Raw genomic sequence first — 22,192 nt, forward strand, 5'->3', positions numbered from 1 at the left:
GCCTTCCTTGACACACTCTCAATCCTCCTCCACTCACTTTGGTATACCCTTTCAGTGAACCCGTGAGCCCCCAGGGCTTTAGCATCTTTCCTGTCATGTCATGTAATTGTCAGTGCTCGAATATCTGCCCATCTCAGACTGTGAGATCATTGAGGTAAGGATTATGACTTATTTCTCCAAACCTCTAGCACCTAGTAGAGGCTTCATCACACTGCAGTCCTTCAACAAATGTGTCTTTTAGAAGCAAATGAGCCTCAAATACTTTGGCTCAGAGGGACAGCCAAAGCTTTTTGCTAGAGCTAACTTGAGAGTTGCATAACATTGAACGTCAGCTTATCCCTGACCTCTAAGGAAAAAAGCTTCATAGAAGAATGCCAGAGTGGAAAGAGCCGGGCCAAAGTTTGGTTATTTTTCTACACATTTAGTGGTCTGGTAATTTCTCCTCTAACATCTTCCTTCGATACTTTAGGAACCAGTTGAAACTAAGAAGGAACAGGTTGTATAAGTAAATCAAAAGCCTCTTTTTGCATACCAGCTGTAGTTTTTTTCTCTAGCATATGACTTCAGTTTCACTTAAAACAGAGCTAGATGGTGTGTGTGTAATAGGTATTATATTGTTTTAATAACAGAGAAGTTAGCATATGATTGAACAAATACAAATAACTTTTACATTGCAATACATAAGTGGATCTCAGTAATGGTCCTATAAATCTGAAATATATAGGGGTAAATTTTGTTAGGAATTTAATAATTCTAATTTCCTAAAATATTAATTTATATGGATTTGTAAAAGGGAAATTATCACTTTATCTGCCACTTTGGAATCTTGTCTGTACCTTTGATCAAAGCATAATTGCTCCTTGAAAATGAAATATTCTTTGAATTCTGTAGAATGAGATACTTCCCTGTTGCATATATATATATACTTTATGTACTCTCTGCTTTTTCTTGATTGCCCTTGGATGTGTATTCACCTTGATAGAACTGAGTCTACTTGTTTGAAATCTGACCTTAATTTTCTCAAGTACCAGTTTATTTAAAAATTTTTATTTATTATAAAAGTAACACAAACAGAACACATGAAGGAAAATCATATATAATACTAACATCTTAATACAACAGCTATAATCTTTTTCAAATATTCCCTTTTAATCTTTTTTATGCTTTTTTTATATACTTGTAATTATAATTTATGAATACATTTGAGACTTGCTTTAGAAAATCAGCAAAACAATATTGATTCTTTTAAAACACATTTAAGAGGGACCTACTCTCTAGAAGAGAATACAAACACACACACACACATACACACACAAAAAACTTTTTGAAGCTGGTGTAGAATTAAAATAACTGATAGCATCGTCAGGGGCCTTAGAATTGCACACTGCGTTTGGACACTGCAATGGCTCCTAATTTAAATAATGATTTTTTACTGTCCTGAAGGAAAAATGAATTTTGCAAAACAAGCAAGGGCAAGAAAGAGGAAGGGACACATAAGCCTTTTACACTGGCTATGAGGGTGAGCTTGGTTAAGTCATACTTGTCAGCGAGGTTATAGCAGATTTCGTATGATTGAAACCTCTGTGGTTCACGATTTGGTATCAACCTAGGTAACATTTTTTTTTTTTTAAGGCTTATATAACTTGCTATTTCATTCAGAGGTCAATATTTATTTCCTCTGATCTTCCCGTGGAAAATAATGACCTCAACAGTTGGAAACCAAAGTGTTTCTTTTCCTTTGGCTTACAGAGAGGCTTAGCATTACAGACATTAATAAATTTGGCACATTTTATAAAGACGCATTCGGAAGGCAGGGAACGTCTTACATCTACTCTTCACAAGTGTCCAACACAAATCTCATTTTGAATCGGACACTTTTTACTGCCAGCCTGACTGGGTGAGAGTGGCCCTTAACATTTTTATGTCTTTATTTTATTTGATGGATCAATGACAATGACTTCTTTTGTCATATGGTAGGTAGTTAGATATGCAAAGCTTCTGGAAATAGCGCAGACTGGAATGTACTTTGAATTGTGCCAATGAACATGAGCATTTTTGCATGATTTTTAACTAAGGCTGACTTTCGTCCCTGCCACTTAAGGGACTCCTCTCCAATTCCCAGTCACCCCTAAGGGATGTGTAGAGCGAATGACAATTTATATTAGTATCAGAATAAAACACAATCTCAAAGTAAATTGTAAGTGAGAGTATATATTACAAAGAAATTTTTTGTATTTAATCATAAACGTTCTTCTCAATCCTATGGATAAGAGACTCAACTTAGATTGCTTTCAAGCCTGAATTTAAACAATACTTTAAAAATGAGCCTTTTTGGGCTTTTAGCACCTCCGGGCTCATACCTGTTATCTCTTTTATGGGAGAGGGGGCGGTGAGAAAAGTGAAGGAGATGAAGAGAGAAATGTCTTCCAGAAACTGAACCACAACGAGGCTGTTGTCATGTAGGGTCATATGGGCGGCTGTCAGACCCCGGGACAGGAAACCTAACCGAAGGTCACCATTTTATTTTTAACAGAACCTGGCACACGGTGGGCACCCAGTATTGATAAATCGAGCCTCGGGTGCCAAGGACGTGCACATGCGCTGCACGTAAGGAGTTGAAGACCCAGTCGTTGAGTCCTAGGGACCAATGGTCCATAATCAAAGACAAGATTTCCAGACCATGATTAAACGTTAACCTTAGCCATGAGGACCCTCTAGTCCTAGTAACCCCTGACTGCGGCGAAGCCTTGGCGACCTGAGCCCTCCCCCGTCCCCCAAAAGCCGGTCAATCCCACGAACTGGCAATGGCAAAGCCTGGCACCGGTGAAGTTCCAAGTGGAGCACGGACGGGCGACCTTCTCGCCTCGCGTGCCCAAGCCGCGGCGGCAGAGCGCTTCCGGGGGGCGCGCGGGCCGGGCCGGGCCGGGCCGGGCGGGGAGGGGGAGGGGGAGGGGCGGCGGCGGCGGCGGCGGCGGCGGGGCCGGGAGCGTGCGCGCGCACCTCACACTCCGCCGCCCGGGGACGCCCACTCGCGAGTCCGGGCCGGAGGCCGGCCCGCGCCTTCCGCCCCACCCCCACACGCCAGCTCCTTCCCAGGCGTGTGCCCAACGGGTGTCGGCCCCCGGCTGCTCCGCGCCGTCCTGGCCTAGGGAGCCACAGGACGAGGACCGGGCCGCAGCCCCGCACCGCGTGGACGCGCTGCCTCTCCCGCAGCCGCCGCCGGTGCAGCCAGAGCGAGCAGTTGCGAGGGGCCCGAGGCGGCGCGGAGGAGGCCCCCACGGCGGCCGGCGGCCGGGGAGGAAGGAGACAGAGCTGACCTCTGCCCGCCCGAGGCGCGGCCCCTCCCGTGCGCCCGGGGCTGCCGCCGCCCCCGGGCTGAGCGAGGAATGAGCAGGCGCCTGCCCCGGGCTCTCGGACCGGGGGGCCGCGGCTCTTCTTCTTCCGGGGCCGCGGGGGCTCGGTCGCCGCGACCGGGCGCGGCAGGGTCAGCGGCGGCCTCGCTCGGGTGCCCGCGCCGGGGTTAAGTTAAGCGGCCACGGAGAGAGGAGGAGGAGGAGGAGAAGGAGGAGGAGGTGCCGGGCGGGGGCGGCCGCCGCGCGTCCCCTCCCCCTGCCCACGCCCGGGCTTCTCAGTGGCCGCCGAGGAGGAAGTTCCGCTCGCTGACAGACCCGGGCGGTAGCAACAGCGGCCGCGGCCGCCGCGGCGGGCAGGGCGCAGGTATTTTGGACGCGGATGCCCTTCGCGCCGGCCGTCGACGGGGCAGCGTCGGAGCTCTCGCCGGCGCCGGGAGCCCCGGGACTGCGTCGGGAGGCGCGGGCGTCCGAGCCCTCCTTCCTGCTTTTCGCCCAGCGCCGCTGCTTCGGCTTCCCGGCTGGGCGGGAGACATTCCTCCAGCTTGGCCGACTTCCGAGGAGCCAGCCCCTTATTTTCCCCCCACTGAGGGTAAGAGGTTCTGGAATCGAAGCTTCGGAGGAGCTGAAGCGAACCTTCCCCAACTCCTCGGTTCACGCCAGGCTCCCTTTTGGGGCGGGAGATCCCGTTGGAGCATCTCCCCGAGGTGCAGGAATGGAAGAACCCACCTTGCATCCTCTCTGCGGTGTTGCTTGCCTGATCTCCGCTTGGGAATGAGAAGGAGACTTGTAATTACCCAATGAGGTACTGAAAGACAAATGGCAGAAAATTTGTTACCGGACAGAAACTAGTGATCGTTTGGGAGCTACACGCGTTTCTGCATGTAATTGGACGGGCGTGAAAGAGGTACCTTATTGAAAAGCACAACAGTCCTTTAGGAGGCGAAAAATTGAGTTCTTCCTTTTTGGCCAGGATTTTGAAGACTGTTCAGTGTATCGTACGTTTGGTAAAAGATGAGAACTTTATAAAATATTCTGCCCAAGAGCGTAAACGATGACTACCCCAGCCCTGCTACCCCTCTCTGGACGAAGGATACCACCTCTGAACTTGGGCCCACCTTCCTTCCCGCATCACAGGGCTACATTGAGACTTTCCGAGAAGTTTATCCTCCTCCTTATTCTAAGTGCCTTCATCACCCTGTGTTTTGGGGCATTCTTCTTCCTTCCAGACTCTTCAAAACACAAACGCTTTGATCTGGGTTTGGAAGATGTGTTAATTCCTCATGTAGATGCCGGCAAAGGGGCTAAAAACCCTGGAGTTTTCCTGATCCATGGACCAGATGAACACAGACACAGGTTTGTTTATTTAAGAAGTTCTGGTATTAACGTTTAGCTGAGCAAGGTATGGTTTATTGCATCAAATGGGTCATTTTTTGGTAGTAAAATGTAACTTTCCCTGAGTCGTGAGAGTTGTATTGTTATTTCAGAACCGGTTAAATAGAACTATAAAGCAGAAGGACTTCTAGGGCCCCATCTAAAGTCCAGCTCCTTCCTTTTATACAGGAGGAACATTTGTGCTCAGAGATGCTGTTTGTGGAGTTGAGTCTGATGTGTCTGATGGTGTTGTACCAATGGGGATTGGGAGTATGAGAACTTAACCTTAAGAAATAGTGACATATACTGTACCTTCATTTATTAAGAATGTGTTGCATTCAGTCGTTGTACCACCCAGCGAAATAGTTCCATTGACTCCTGACATCGCCTAAGGGTTTGTTTTCTCCCAAAGGGCCATCATTCTCTGGCTTAAAGCTTAGTAGTGGATCTTAGCTTTTTAGGAAGCCAAACATGGGGACCATAGATGTGTTCTGGTGTTCTATATGTACCCAGTTAAATTAAAGGTATCATTGAATCTTAAGTCATGTCACTCTGTGAATCTTGTAGACAGGATTTTGTGATTTTTTTTTTAATTTAGTTTTTGCTCTGATTTTTTTTTTTAATGGAAGAGTTGGAATGTGTCAAGTAACTCTTAGAATTTGATTGATTTAATTTTTTCAAATCACCAAATCTTAAGTGAGCTCTTGGGAGAATATAGCCAAATTAGTTTAAAATGGGAGCTCTAGTTACAGTCTTTTTAAATCATTTGTATAATTTGTGTCAAAAGAAGAACTTGGGACAGTAGTTTACTTTTTTTCAGACCTACAGTTTTTTTTTTAACCTTCTAAATCTTTCCCCTCTTTTCTCTATGTTTTAAAATAATTTTTGAGTATGTAAAAAAAAATCATAAGCCTGAATTCTGTTTTCAACTGATGTTAGTTTTAACTTTTCATCAAGCATGATGGTTTTGGAAAAGCTTGTGTTGAGGTGTGATCGTAAGTTAAATACTGTGGGAAAATGCACTGCTGTAATGATTCTGGTTTCTCCTTTTCTCAATCTAGTTGATTATTTCCCTGCTGCTTTGACTTCTGGCTGAACCTTATGGAGTAATTACTTCTAAAATTTTTCCATACTTTTCTTCTGTAACCAAATTAATTTGAAATTTTTGCTATTATTTTCAACCTCTGTTCTCTTTTCATGTCTTTCTTTTATTTTGCCCCTTACTCTTTGTGACTTTAAGAAAAATCTGATACATTCTGTGAAATATGTTGCTGAAAAATTAACACTTGAAAGTACTGTTTTCCTTGAAAACCTTATTTCCCTTGGTGTTTATACCAGCTATGATAAGTATTAAAAAAAATATATTAGGACTGACTTCAGAAATCTTTGAAGCCACACATTAACATTATTTAACTCTATTATAGTAATCTATCATATACTTAACAGTATATACTTAACAGTTTCCTTTATATTTTAAGTGTGGTCTAAAAGTTAAAAAATACGGTACATTCTAGTTTAAAAACATTCACATAGGAAAATTTAAAATTTGAATGAAAATACAGATATGTGCATTTTATTCACATTTTTAAAAGACTATTTAAATCTCTTAAAACAGTAATTCTTAAATTTATGTAGCTCTTGAATACATATGCTTGCATTTCGCTATCTGAAGCTACTTGGTTCCTTAGTTTGGAGTGAGAGCTTGATTATTGAATTCTCCCAAATCCTGGATTTTTGATAGGAAGAGTCTGGATAACAAGTGATATATGTGAGAATTTATTCAAATCTATTTGGATCCTGAGTTTTTGAAAGCAAGAATTTGAATAATGAGAGTTCAGGTATCCAGGAATCCCTGTATTATTTCTGTGCATATTTATGTGGTTATATCAGTTTATTTTTGTTTGCTTATTAGTATGTTATCAATTGTCACCCTATCTGAAAACACAGTCTGTAGTTATAAGAATTCTTCTAATTTAAGCAATGAAATACATTTCAATTTAGAGATCATTCAAATGATGTTTAAAATGTAAAATATAAAATATTAATATATAAACATCAACATATTTAAAAGTAATTCAGAAAGATAATATTTTAACAGACTTAGTTGGTACCAAGATCGTACCTGTTTTGGATGTGGGTCAGAAAACCATCTTTCTTAATTTGGAAAATACAAATTGGTAATTTATCATAATTTTGTGTGTGTGGAGAAGGGTGCAGGATAGAGGGATGAGGAACCTTACATTAATGGATAAGTAATAAAAATAAATCATGGCCATTATTTCTAATTCATAGTATTTAAAAGATACTTGTTGAATTGGCTCTTCTTAATTAATTAGTGTAGTAGTTAGGTGCTTAAGCTCTGGAATCAGACTACATGGATTTGTATCCTAGTTTGTCACTGATTAGATGTTTAATTTTGAGCGAATTTTTAAACTCTGTGCCTAAGTTACTTCCTCTGGATGACAGTGACATCCACTTTACAGATTGTTGTGTTGTACGAGATAGTACCTGCAAAGTGCTCAGCATAGTTCCTAGCATTTAGTAAATGCTCAATAAATATTAGCTGTTATTATCAATAGTTATATAGTTTTAATTATTTTAATTCTGAGTCTACTAACCTTTAAATACTGTGCTGGTTTAGGAAAAGTTTGGTAAGGATTAATTAATATTTTTAAAGTACACCAAAACCTTATTGTCTAAAAGAACATTTTATAACCAAACTACTTAACGACAAATGGGTATTGCATACCTGCTTTACGTCAGGCCCTGCTTTTATGGAGCTTCCCATGGTGGTGGGGGTGGTGGGGGGAGATGACAGGCATTAAATAAATAAATTTATTCTTTAGATGTGGTGAGTTTCATGTGCTCAGTGCTATAAGGGCACATAAGTATGTGATTTAGCCTGTGGATTGAGGGTGAGGGCTCAGAGATAGGCAACGGGAATAGGGAAAGCTTTCTTAAGGAAACAGCTGCTCAGAAACTTAAAAGTAGGAGGTTGCTAGGCAAAATAGAGATGTGGGAAAAAAGTGGTCAAAGCAGAGGACGCGAAGTGTGAGAGCCCTAAAGGTAGAAAAAAGCTTGGTATTGTTGTCGAACCCAAGTTCATGTGCAAAGTGAGGCCATACTGAAATGGGAGTTTGGAGCAGAGCAAGGTTTATTGCAAAGGCCAAGCAAGGAAAATGGGGCAGCTCATCCTTTAAAGACTCAAATTCCCCAGTGGCTATCTGGGAAGTGTTCTCATAGGCAAAATTTGGGGAGGAGGTCTGCGGGGTTTGTGACTTTCCTCTCATGGATTGGTGGTAAGGTAACGGTGGTATTCCAGGAATCTCAATCATCAGCCTTCTGGTTCCAAGCAGTCTGGGGTCCACCTGCTTATTGTGCTCAGCCTGAAGTTACCATCCGCTACCAGGGTAGGAGCCTTAGTTCCAGTGGAAGAATTTAGAGATATGTATCATTTGGTTATGCACAGTCCTGGAAGAGGCTGCACTATTGTTATTCTTTTGGTGTTCCCTCTCTCCCCTAATTAGTAACTGTTTTAATCTGCCCTTTGGAACTCAGGGGAGGTCTAGGAGAGGCTGAAAGCCTTTTTCCTACAAACAAGAAACTAGGGACACACAGAAAGGCTTTGATTTATCACAGAAATATTCAGTATGGCTGGTGTAGAGATTATTTGGTGTGGGGCTAGGTGAGGAGATTAGATGAGAGGTCAGATTCGGCCTCCTTATTGTTCGAAAAGTTTGAATTAGTTGCCAGCATTCACATATCGGGAAATGTCACAGAAAAGTCTGGATTTCTGATTTCTCTTAAAAAATTGGAGGATATAGCAACATCCAAGTCTGTATTTTCTGGTGGCAACGCTCAGCTGGATCCAGGCAACAGCTACTTCCTCTACAGGGGCATGAGCTCTTTATTTTATGTCACTCAGTTAAGTTGCCAGATAAATAAATCATTAGATTTGTAAATTCATTAGAATTAATATGTAACCTGGTTGTTGTTGAGTTTGGAATCCCTAGGTAGGATCCAGAAGAGTTTTTAGTCAAGTATTTTGATCTTTATCCTACATATTATGGAAAGTCATTAAGAGTTTGCATTAAAACAAGGTAATGCTGTAATCACTTAATATTTTGAAAAGTTTAAATAATCACTTTAGTTTCAGTGTAAACACTAGATTGGAGAACAGGAGGAAATGCAGTGCAATCAGGAGAGTCTAGGTCACAGAGAATATTGGCTTAGACTACAGTGGTGAGAGTGGAGAAGGAGAGAAATTAGTGGAGAAAAGTAGTTGATTCAAGAGATATTAAATTGTTAAGTTTCACAGAAGGTGGTGGTTGACTGAATATGGGGCCTAAGACACGAGGAGGAGGTAGTTCAGGATAACCACCAGTGTCTGGGTGACATGGTTACGGACTACTAAGGAATATATAATTCATATTGCATCAATTTAGGATAAAATATTTTCATGAGAAAACCTATATTCCCTTCTGTTAAGTGAATCATAAATAATTCAGAGTTTTCAAACAACATACCTTCCAGATGATGACATAAAATGTATAGTTTGATGTTTATGACAGTCATTTTTAGCACCTGTGATTTTAAAGTCACCAGAACAGATATTGGTTATCATCCACGTGAACGTTGTTGTAAGTATACACTGATATACATCAAGTGTCATGTTTGTGATTTGTATACATAATAGACCTATCTAATCAAAATTTTACTTATTAATTTCTTTCCCTTTTAAAACTGACATTTGTTTTATATAATGGCATTATATAAATGGGCTTTGCTGTTTTGTTTTTAAAATATGTGGGCTTTGGAGATTATGATAAAGGATATATGTATGTGTATAGCTGAATCACTAAGCTGTATACCAAAAACTAACAAAACATTGTAAATCAACTATATGTCAATAAAAACAAAACCAAAATCTGACAAATAGCTCATACAACTAAATATCAAGAAAGAAAACCAACCCAATAAAAAAACAGGTGGAAGACCTAAACTGACATTTCTCCAAAGAGGACATACAAATGGCCAACAGGCACAGGAAAGGATGCTCAACATTGCTAGTTATTGTAGGAATGCAGGTCAAAACTGCAATGAGGTATCACCTCACATGGGTCGGAATGGCCATCATTAAAAAGTCTACAAATAATAAATACTGGAGAGGATGTAGAAGGAAGAGAACCCTCCTACACTGTTGGTAGAAATGTAAATTGGTGCCGCCATTATGGAAAACAATGGAGGTTCCTTTAAAACTAAAAGCTTTAAGAATAACCATATGATCCAGCAAACTCACTCTTGGGCATATGTCCAGAAGACAAAAACTTAACTTGAGAAGATACGTGGACCCCAGTGTTTACAGCAGCACTATTTACAATAAACCAAACATGGAAGCACTCTAAGTGTCCATCAACAGATAAATGGATAAAGAAGATTTGGTGTATATAAACAATGGAATATAACTCGCCATTAAAGAGAATGAGATTTTGCCATTTACAGCAACCCAGATGGACCTAGAGATTATCATACTAAGTGAAGTAAGTCAGACAAAGAAACACAAATACGATACAATATCACTTACATGTGGAATCTAAAAAATGATCCAAATGGACTTATTTACAAAACAAAAACCGACTCAGAAAATGAATTTATGGTTACCCAAAGGAAAAGGGGTGAGGGAGGGATAAATTAGGAGTATGGGATTAACAGATACACTCTAAGTATAAAATAGATAAACAACAAGGATTTACTGTATAGCACAGGGAACTATATCTTGTGATAATCTATAATAGAAAATAATCTGAAAAAGAATGTGTATATGTGTGTGTGTGTGTGTGTGTGTGTATGTGTATATAACCAAATCACTTTGCTGTACACATGAAACTAGCCTAAAAATCAGCTGTACTTCAATAAAAAAATCTGTGAGGTAAAAAAATAAAATAGGCTTTGGGGTTAAGAAGGACTTAAAATTGCGTCTTGGTTTTTACTAACTAGCTGTGTGATTGTACTAAACATAACCACTGTAAACTTGTCCTAGGCAGTATGGTTCTCAGTAGTGTCATGTGGCTATTGAACTTGACATACAGCTAGTCCAGATTGCAGTGTGCTTTATAATGAGAGTTGCATAGGTTTTTCATGTCATGATTTATACCTCTAACTTGATTCAGTTTTTCTTTTTCTTGCAAGAGTAGAAATTTTAAATCTCACTGTTATGATTTTTATTATCTTTCCTCATCTCCTGTCTCTTCCATGCCTTCCCCTCACCCCGCCTCCCCACCCTCATTCCCCCATCCTGTTCTTCACTTACGGCTTTCTACTCCTGTTTTAGGGAGGTCACACATTTTATCCTCTATGTCTGCTGGACTTTCTCTTGTAATGTATTCTCCCCAGTTGGCTTGTGGTTACTTTTCCTACTTCTCTTTGTTTGGATGTGAATAAGGTAAGGTCAGTTTATACTTGACATTTATCAGCAATCTGATGTAGATGCCTTTGTTGCATTTTTTTTTCTTGGAGCTGTTTATATACTGAGTGAATACCCTTTTCAACTCTGTAGTTGGAGGACAGATTAATTTGTATAGCTCTCAGTCTGTTTCCTCTGTTCTACTGTTATCTTTAGCCCTCTCAACTGTTTGGGCTCTAGAGTAGTTTTCACAATTCCGAGTACAGTAGGCAGCATGGACAGCTGCTGAGATCCTCTTTGTCTTGCCTTCTACCAGCTAGAACAGGTTTTCACTCTACTTCCATGTGCTCTCTGCCCTCATCCTCCAGGAGCTAGTTAGATGGTAAGGAAAGAATTGGGAAGGGATCTTGGGGAAAGGCAAGTTGAACAGTGCTCTGACTATATGGAGTTCTCTGTCCCGTTTTTTCATGGGGGCAGACCCTTGGGTCTCTGAGATAATTTACATTTGGGGTAGGACAGTAGTTTGGACATTTTTTGTTTCATGAAGTAAAGGTATGGCTTATAAGTTACTAAGGAATTCTTCCAGATTCTAACATGACTCATTTTTTTGATAGTCTGAGTTTTTATTATTTTCTGCATCTTTCATAAGTATTAACATGTTAATTGCCTTGACACCGAAATCTGGGTGACAGTTGTGTTTCCTCAGGGGCACCCGATCCACAGTAGGTGATCAGAGTGTTAATAGTGATTTGGAAGAGGCTGTATTTTGGGGCTGCTCACCAGATGACATTTTGTATAGTCTTATTTAAAGTCTAATTTTGATCCTAAGCACAGTGATAGTGACTTCGCTTTTATTAGTTCAGCGTTATAAAATCAGTATGTTTTTCATTCTTCTCAGAAAAGAATAAAATATTAGTATGTTATGGTTAAAATGCAGAATGCCAAGGTGTAAGTCCTGATTTTCATGTTGGTAAGTCAGTGTTGGAAATTCCTGTAGATGACATACTGTTCAGTGCCCCAGAAGTTGAATGTTAATATGTGAACTTATTTATTGGATGAAGTTAAATGTTTTAAGGAAATTAAATTTGTTCGAGCATAGTTTATTTGCTTTAAAACTAAATTGCCTTCCCCAACTTTTCTGTTGGGTTTTATAACAAGTGCCTAGGGTTATGAAATGTTTATTCACTTTTATTTATTAATATTTCTTTTGATTTTTCTTATTAAAGATTCAGACATACAATTTCAGAATATTTCTTCCATGTTATTGATACAGACTTAAGTAGATTATGTAGCCTCTGTAGTATGTAGTTTAAGATTAATTTTATTTTTTAATATCATTATTTAGTATTGTAAATCTGTGCTTGAATTACTTTGATTTGCATTTAATTTTATTTCTAATAACGTTCTCTGATCTACAGCATTCTTGCTAACATTAATTTATCCATTAACAGCTGAGATTACCCACATCCACAGATTTATTTCCTTACTTTCCCTGCCTTTAGGTATTTTTATACCCATGTACTTTTATCTTTCCTCATGTATTGTCTATGATTGCATAGTTATAGTCATTTGCTTGTGTATGTCTCTCCCAATACAACAAGGGTTGCTTGAGGACAAATGACTGTCTTTGAATTATTTTTATATCTCCAATGCTTGATGTGTGTTTGGTCCTTAATAAATACATATATCTGTTGAATAAATGACGTCCATGGCAAGATGACACATTACACAAGAGGAGATATAAACAAAATGCAAGGAAGTATTGAGAGATAAGTTGCAAAAGTAGGACAAATGATGTCATAAAATGAGAAAGATACAGTCCTTAATAAAATACACTTTATTAAAAATAATTTTTAAAACTAGGGAATTATTCATATCGACCCTATCTAGAAAATACTTATTGGTGCACATGTACCTAAGGTATTTTGCATGCCTTCACATTGAATTTTTCCTTCTTTAGGAAAAAAGGAAGAAAACAATAGAAAGTAGGTGTTAAGTGTTTTCACATATTTAACATTTAGTCTTCACATCAGATCTGTAAGTTGGGTATTATGGACACTGTAAAATTTAGATCAAGCCACGATTGGAAAGTTGGTACCAAGAAGCTAAACATCTATTTGAAATCAGTAGTACATGGTAATAAACATTAATTTAATTGATTAACTGGGCAATGATTATGTTTACTATTGTTTGAAAGTTATAAAAATACTTAACTTAAGATTTAGGTTGACTCTACATATTCTTGGCTAGGAAAATCACTTTGCTACTTTCATTTTCCATAATTGTGCAAATTCTGTCAGAATAGTTTATTTTGATTGGCATTAAATTTTTGCTGGAATTTATTTCTTTTAGAATATGGCTGTAATGAAGCAGGCCCTGGGGGGTTATTTACAGATTGGGTTTTAGGATTTATTGTAAAGGAAAATCTCCTCCAATAATCTATCATGAAATTTTATATTGTCCAAAAGGAAGCCATTATGTATATTTAAAAGGACATTGAGCTCAGTGTTAAAAGACAGGGGCCCTAGTTTCAGTGTTACCCTTACTTGTTGGATCTATTTTGTTAAGTTATTTAACATCTCTGTGCCTTATTTACAAAATGAGGGAATTGACTGAATCTTTAAAGATTCTAACTCATGCATATGAAATACTAGTAATTTTATGAAGCAGAGGCTGAAGAATGTGTAGTAATTTATTTCAAGACATGACAAATACTTTGAAAATACAGTGCATTCTAAATAGGAATTAGTGTCATTTCTACATATAAAAATTAAGGTTTAAAAATCATTTCATAAATGATGAATTCATTTATATATTGAAGTCTATTATATAGATTTAAATATAATCCAGTTTAAAAAGTGCAAGTTATTGAAATGCTGTTTTATACATTCTTATTTCTAAGTTTAAAAGTATAATTTATTGAACATTTTTAATACTGGCCTGAGGTAATACTATTTACAGTTTCTAGGTGTCATTTTTGAGCTCAGTTAACAATTACATTTATTGATTTGTTACCTAAGACTTTAGGAAAGGTTCTGTGTAAAACAAGAGTCCTTAAGTAATTCGGACCTCATATCCTGTGAAGGCTCTTACTATTCTTGATGCTAAATTTTCTTTAATTTAGAACTATAATTTCCTAACCTTAATATTGAAAGATGCCATTGAAAGTGTTCTTTCATTCTCGATATCTTAATAAGAACTTTATAGATAAGTTATATAAATAGTTAAAAGAAAAAGGATATGAAATCATCGGGAGACTACAAAGAACAATGTATTGTTTTTCCTTTTACATTTTTGACATTTACATATCTGTATTATCAACCTCTCTTTTGCAGATCTCTTGGTGTCTGCTTAGTGATATTGATGTTACTGTTAAAAAAAAAATGGTCACATTCATTTATTCAGCAAGTGTTTTTGAGTGTTTATGATGTACTAAGCATTATACTAAGTATTGAGATTATTGGAGAATATTATAGAAGATTAATTTTTACTTGGACACTACTGAAAAATTTAAACCTTAGATTCAAATCTTAACATTGTCTTAAAGCATATATTGTTATCTTTGGAATCAGATTCTAGGGGTCTTAGAGATACTTCATCTAGGGTGAGGCTCAGGTATATGCTTTCTGATCATTGGCATTTTTTGAGAGTTCAGGTACGTTATAGTGTTATCTTTCTTCCTTTCCTTTTCTTATTTTCCTAAAATGCATTTATGTCGTTAATTTATGCATTTCTGGCATATGGACTGGGTTATATGGAAGTGAGTTGCAATGTTCTGAAACTTTTTTCAGTAAGGAACCAGACCCTGGCATCTAAAAAAAAATGTAGATCATTGTCCTAAATTGAGATCTGGCACAATTGTATGTATTCATGTATCTAAAACTAATTATGTGTAGCTTCATAGGGTTATATTTGTAAGTTTATAGTAAAGTTACATGTGCATACATGACTTTCTCAATTACTTTGCAGTAAGGTAGCATGTGATACAAAGTTTATACTTACTTGATGTATGTAAAAATGTGAATTATTTTTCTGTTAATCTGTGATACCATTAAGCATTTTACCTTTTCATGACCTAGGTTTTTCCCTCTGCTTAAAAAAGGTTGGTAATATATAGGGTGCAGTAAACACTGAGCAGCTGGCTCCTCTTGCACTTACACTGCTGGTGTAAATGTAAATTAATAGAATTTTTGTGAAGAATAGTTTAGTAATGTTAACTAATTTAAAGTACACATTCTTTGATTCAGCAATTCTTCTAAACTTATCTTTGGAAAATCTTTACATCAGTGCACAGAGAAATTTAAGAATGTCCCCTGAAGCTTTAACATGACATACTGTAAATGATCTATATGTCTGTCATCAGGGGATTATTTAAATAAAAGAGTATATCCCAGAATACGTAGAATGTTTTTTCTTTAAATCCCCTATGGATCTTTCTGGTTATTCCCCAAAGAAACACACTTTTAATAGTTTTATAATAGTATATAATAGTATTTTTTGATATCTGGTGTAAGTCCTTTCCATCATTCTTGATTTCTAAGAAGTTACAAGCATACATAAAAGTCTTAACAGATAATACTCATGTCACTGTATCCATTATTTCAGATCTTAACATTTTCCTATTTTAGATGAGGATTACCCTTTTTGAGGTAAACCTCTAGCCTGAGTTTGACATTGTCTTTCTCAGTGCATGCTTTTATACTTCTGTAATGTATATATTGATATAAATTATATATGCAAATAAATGCATATAGTTATATTGTTCTGCATATTCTTAAACATTAAATATCTCATTCAGCAAGTTTTTTAATTTAGCGTTTTAAAAATGATTTATGTATGTTAACATATTAGGTTCTGGTTCAGTTATTTTATTCGCCTTGTATTCCATTGTGTGATTAAACCTCAAATTGTTTTTATATGCCCCTGTTGATAGATTTTTTAGGTTAATTCCATATTTTTACTTTGAAAACATTCTTGTACATGTGTATTTGGGCACTTTTTTTTTCTCCAAGGTGAAAACTTAGTAATAGAATTATTGAGTTGTAAAGTATGTGTATCATTGACTCCAAATTTTGTTGCTAAGTTAGTCTCTAAAGAAGTTGTACCAGAATCTTTGCAAACCATGGTATAGTTAGATTTTAAAAATCTTTACCAATCCAATGCCAATTTTAGTTTTTCCCCCCTTATGACTAGTAAGGTGGAATATTTAAAACATTAAAACAATTATTATTACTATTTTTAATGGAGGTACTGGCGATTGAACCCAGGACCTTGTTCATGCTAAGCATACGCTCTACTGAGCTAGACTCACCCCACTGAAATATTTTTTAAACATATTTATTGGTTGTTTGCATTCTACCTTGTTCTCATTTATGCCATATTCAGAATAATTTGGAGTTTTAAACATGTAGGTGAGACTCCTATTTTTCATTGGTGTTGATGGGTCAGAATTTTCCATTCTGCATTGGTTGAATTGTCTTAGAAGGATTTGAAGGAAGTGAGTCAAAGAGATGTGCTTAGATCATAGTCCCAGAATTCCTCTTCCATTTACATTAAAAAGAAAGGATAGGAATCTTGGGTACAAACAGTAGAAACCAACTGTAATGTGTGCAAAAAGGTGTTTGTTGGAAGGAAATTGTTGGCTTTCAGAAATGACATAAAGTCTGGAGAACTAGGTTTAGAGTATAGTCAGTCATTAAGGGAACCCAGGTATGCAGAACTGTGGTGAAGGTTAAGGAAGAGTTAGTGTACCACTGTCAGTGCTGCTGGTCACTGAGCACTAATTATGGCTTTGCTACCACTGGACACTGGATTCCTCTGCTTCCTGAGTGATTTCTAAAATTGACTTCTTGTTTCTTTATATCACTTGGATCTGTAGTCCCAGCCAGAGCATATGATTGCCTAAGTGTAGGTAATAGGTCCTTGCCTTGCTGTTGGATGATAAAAAGATTTAAGTATCTTGAACCTTCTGGCTTCTATGGGAAGAGAAGGGATTCTGCTACCAATATAGTGGTGAATTCCTGAATTTAGGTGGGGAATTACATGTAAACAGCTTAAGAAACGAGGTTAATTGAGAAGAACCCTAAGTTTATTACGGTGACTTGTATTATAGTTAGGGACGAATTTCTTACTTCTGTTGTGCTATTTAGAAATGTTGATATAAATAGTCTTTCTAGACTCTTGTCTACCCTTTCAGCACTTTCTGTACAGGGGTTTAAAAGGGGCTGGTAATGCTCTCCTTAGAGGGTTCTTGGAATCATGGGGACATTTTTGGTTGTCACCATGGAAAAGGTGGCACTACTGGCATTTAGTGTATGGAGGCCTGGAATGCTGACTACTCCACAGTGCCTGGTGGTTCTACACAAAAAAGATTTGAATTATCTTGCCCCAAATGTCCATAGTGCATTTGAGAAATACTAGGTTATTACTGTGTCCAGCACAGCTCGGGACCGTGTCTGAGGACGGGTGACGCAAGGCATAAGAAACAAAGAGACAAAGTAAAGAGCAAAGATGGGACCAGAGGGCTCAAGATCTCTTGGATCCAGGGTCCCGAAAGCCTGGTCGACATCTTATTTATTAGGAGCATACAGCTCAGAAAAAAATGTGGTCAAAGAGGAGAGGCTTTAGATATTCCATGCAGTAAGCACCACATTCTGCTTGCTGATTAATTGATTAACTTCAGGCCTATCCCTTCCAGGAACAATCACCTTCCTCAGGTATGCAAAATTTCTATACCTATCTTGTTACTGCCTCTGGGACATCTCAAGATAGCAGATACTACCCTCGGGTTAAACAGCATACTTTCATGCCAAAACAAAGTTCTGTTAACGGATGATCTGGCTTTCTAGGACCAGCTATTGTTTCACCCTAAGGAAATATCTGCCCTCCTTCGTGCCCTTATGGTCAATCTCAGGATTGCTCACCCCAAATTTTCTTTAGCGTAATCCGTACTATAGGTCATCTACTGCATAAAACATTAAAACAAAGCAAGTGTGTGCATTTTAAGCAAGCAGGTGTGAATATAATATTTTAAGCTCATGGAAATTTAGGTGCGGCTTGTCTTCTAGCAGCTTGTTTCCCAGCAGATTATATGGATTATTTTAATGAGGGGCTAAAAGTTACTGCTGGCCTCCTTTGCTTCACTGCCTTGTACTATAGCTTGAACATTATTTGTCATGTCTTTGCTTCTTGTTCCCTTTCCTTTGTTCAAAGTACTTAATTCCTTAAGAAAAATATCTTTATCTACGACATTGTATAAAAAAATTAACTCGAAGTGGGTCAGAGACCTAATGTAAGCTAAAACTATAAGGCTCTTGAAAGAACAATTAGGGGAAAGTTTCATGACATTGTATTTGGCGATGATTTCTTGAATTTGACATCAAAAGCACAGACAGCAAAAGGAAACAACAGATAAGTTGGACTTCATTAAAATTAAAAACTGTTGTGCTGTTGTTAATTTGTGGACTATATAGGGCTTCGAGCTGAGGGTCTGGGGGTGTCTTAGTCTATTTGGGCTGCCATAACAAAATGCCATAGACTGGACAGCTTAAATAGCAGAAGTTTATTTCTCACAGTTTTGGAAGCTGGAAGGTCCAAAATCAAGGTCCAGCAGGATTTGGTTTTTTGTGAATGCTCTCTTCCTGTCTTGTAGGTGGCCACCTTCTTGCTGTGTCATCAAATGGTCTTTCTTTTGTGCTTTTAGTGATGTGGTAGGAGGGCAGAGAAAGTTTGAGAAAGAAAGATCTATTTCTGTCTTTCTCTTTTTATAAAGCCACTAATCCCATCATGAGGGTCTCACCCTTATGACCTAATCTAACCCTGATTACTTCCTGAAGACCCATGTCCAAATACTATCATGTTGAGGGGTTAGAGTTTCAACATATGAATTTTTAGGGGCACAGACATTCAGTTAGTATGAATTTTGAATGACACAAACATTCAGTTTAAGAAATAATTTCTTAGGGGGAAACTAAATAAACCTAGGTAGACCACAGAAACAAGTTGTCAGTTTGAAGGGTCAGTTTGTCAGGCAGAGAAGGAAGATGTAAGCCAATAAGACAAAAATCAGAGAAACAAGAAAAGGAAAGTTCAAAACCAGCAAATGGGACGGCGGGGATTAGAGAAATTCCCTGGAATAAGGAGGCCATCGCATTTGTTATTGGGTCTTACTGCCTTAGGTATTGTTGAGGCTACTTGGTGAACATACTTAAACGGTGAAAATAGCAGCTTTGGGCCAAGGGCTGCCCTAAAGCCTGAATGGAGGATATTTTACTCCGCAGGCAAATAATGAATAACTTAACAAAACCATTTTATAAATAAAATTTTATATAAACTCTTTTCAAGTCTTGACAGATGACCTGTAGTGATGTTTTGCTTTGCACTGACGATTTTTCATAATGAACAGTCTAATATATTAGTGTTGTCTTTGGCATCTCTCCATTTAATGGTAATTTTTGATGATCATATATAATTTTTAGGGAGAGGATCTTTAAAATAATGAGAAAACCATGCAACTTTTATCCTTTATATTTTTTTAGTCAATCAAAAGACTACTTAAAATACCAAGTCACCTTCTAAGACAGAAAGTGAAAGCCTTGTAAAATACTGGAGCTTAAAGAAAGGAGGAGGAGCTAGTACATATTTTGGTTTTTCTTTTTCCTTTGAGCTTTATACCCGTTTTCAGTCTCTGACTTATTGCAGAAAGGCTGGGCTTTGTTTTGTTTAGAACCTGTATACTGGGGCAGCGATTTTACTACTTTTTTTATTATGTATTTTTAAACTGCAAAAAAACAATTTGAAGGTCTTATAAGATTTGTTTTAAGATGAGTTTTTACATATATGGTTTAATTATCTGTGTCTTATCATCTGTGCCTTTTTAAAATTGAATTTTAATTGTTTTTTAATTGACATATAGTTGACTTACAATATTGTGTTAGTTTCAGATGTATAGCAAAGTGATTCAATTATATATATATTCAGATTATTTTTCATTATAGATTATTACAAGATATTGAATATAGTTCCCTGTGCTATATAGTAAATCCTTGTTGCTTATCTATTTTATATATATAGTAGTCTGTTAATCCCATACTCCTAATTTATCTCTCAACCACCCCTGCCTTTTCCTTTGGTAACCATAAATTTACTTTCTGTCTCCATGTGCTTAGATTTTAATTTCAGGCTATAGGTGAAACCTGAGGGAGGAGAGAAATGAATTAACAAAAATTTGTTAAGGTTTTTTTTTGCTCTTGAAATACATCATGAAAATTGGCTTGGTTAAAAACAACATACATGAGAGAAATAATAGTCGAAATGATTCCATGAAGGAAACAGAAACTTACACAGCACCATATTTGTTATAGGGGGATGAAATAGTATGATCAACATAGATGATCAGCTTGAAATGATATAGGATCTGAGGTATATAATGAGAATTAAGGTGGCTCTCCATGTGATCATTCATCGAATATTTATTTAGTACTATGTTTCAAACAGTAAGGATATAACAGAGAGTAAGACAATGCCCTAAACTCAAAGAGCTTAAGGATCTCATAGGAAAATGATAAATATTAAAATAAGATTTATAAAGGGCTAAGGAAAGAGTGACATCAGCATCATGGCTGCATAAGACATCCTTCATTCCCCCCCAAACAAAAAAATTCTGGCATCTGTTTATGAACAAAAATGCCTTTATGGGTGCTGTGGTATCCAACACTATACACCAAGGGACCTAGGAGGAGTCTCACTCAACTGTGAATCAGATAATTGACCTTGGTCCTAGCTGTGGACCATGCAGTTGCCTGTGAACCATCTCTAGCTTTTCTTGGCTATGGTCTGGACCTCTGACTTGGTCATTCATGGATGAGAGAACCTTGGTGGACATCTCAGTTTCCAGAGGAGAAGTTCTAGCTGTTGGAGCGGAAGAAATATGAGTTTGGACTCATTGGAGTGGGTGAAAGGAACAGCTTGCCTTTACCTGAATCATTCCTCCCCCAGTGTGGCACAGCTTAGGGCCAAGAGAGCCTATCTCAGCCTGTGATTTCTCCCACTTGGGAAAGGGAGAGCAGGTGAGTGAGTATCCAGCTTCCCTAGTTGTGCAGGATACTGCTCAAGAGGCTCATTTCTCTCTCAGTCCATCCAGAGTACTAATTATGAGCTCCACGACTGGGGGGCGAGAAAAGAGTGGGATAGTGGCAGATAGGACTCTTGGAGAACATTAAAGGGACATGATTCCTATTAACTGTTTCATGGACGCCATCAAGAAGCCCATCACAAGTTGCGAGGAAAGCCTCACCTGTGGATTCCTTTAACAGACTCGTGGGCATCCCTAGCATCCCATATGCATCGTTCATATACCCTCCCACTCTGCAGCTGGCTCTCCGTGTTCCTGAAGGCAGTGGTGAGAGCAAGCTTTGGCATACCCAATCTGTGGGCCAGGGAGGGACTGCAAACTTGAGCCACAGTGCCACCTTTGGGAATACAAAAGAGAGGCTGTCAGCACTCGGTCTGGTGCATTACAGGATTTAGAGGAAGCATACAAGCTTAGGAATTCTTCCACAAGAGGGAACAAAAAACAGGGAGCAAGTATATCTGTAGAAAGTCTGAGAAAGCCTCAGAATCTCTTAATGGGGCTCATGGAAGGTATTTCTCCCCAGAAGGCAGTAAAGTCTGGAGGAAGTGACTGATACTTTAAATGTGAAAACAGCAGCACAAAATTCCAAGAAACATGAAAAGCCAAGGAAACATGCCACCACCAAAGGATGACATTTATCTTTCAGTAACTGAACCTAGAGACATGGAGATCTACAGTTACCTGATGAAGAATTCAAAAATAGCTGTTTTAAGGAAACTCAGTGAGCTACAGGAGAATACAGTTAATTCAACAAAAACAAGAGCACAATACATGAACAAAATGTGAAGTTAACAAAGAAGTCATAAAAAAAAGAACTAAACAAATTCTGAAACTGAAGAATTTAATGACTCAAAGGGAAAAAAAAATGCAGAGAGGGCATCAACAACAGAATGGCCCAAGCAGAAGAAAGAATCTGTGAGACATGACAGGAAC

General features: G+C 38.1%; 1 protein-coding gene across 3 annotated transcripts in view; it reads left to right on the forward strand.

Moving 5' to 3' along the window:
* The first annotated feature begins 3,724 nt into the window (after positions 1 to 3,724).
* Positions 3,725 to 22,192, forward strand: part of MAN1A2 (mannosidase alpha class 1A member 2) — a 149,158-nt gene continuing 130,690 nt past the window's right edge. For all 3 annotated transcript variants that reach the window (XM_031457900.2, XM_010980687.3, XM_031457899.2), the window contains exon 1: positions 3,725 to 4,706. In XM_031457900.2, coding sequence (XP_031313760.1) covers positions 4,405 to 4,706 — 302 coding nt within the window. In that variant the 5' untranslated portion in view covers positions 3,725 to 4,404. The remainder of the gene's footprint in view (positions 4,707 to 22,192) is intronic.

The sequence above is a fragment of the Camelus dromedarius genome, chromosome 9 (assembly GCF_036321535.1).
Source record: "Camelus dromedarius isolate mCamDro1 chromosome 9, mCamDro1.pat, whole genome shotgun sequence".
Taxonomy (NCBI): Eukaryota; Metazoa; Chordata; class Mammalia; order Artiodactyla; family Camelidae; genus Camelus; species Camelus dromedarius.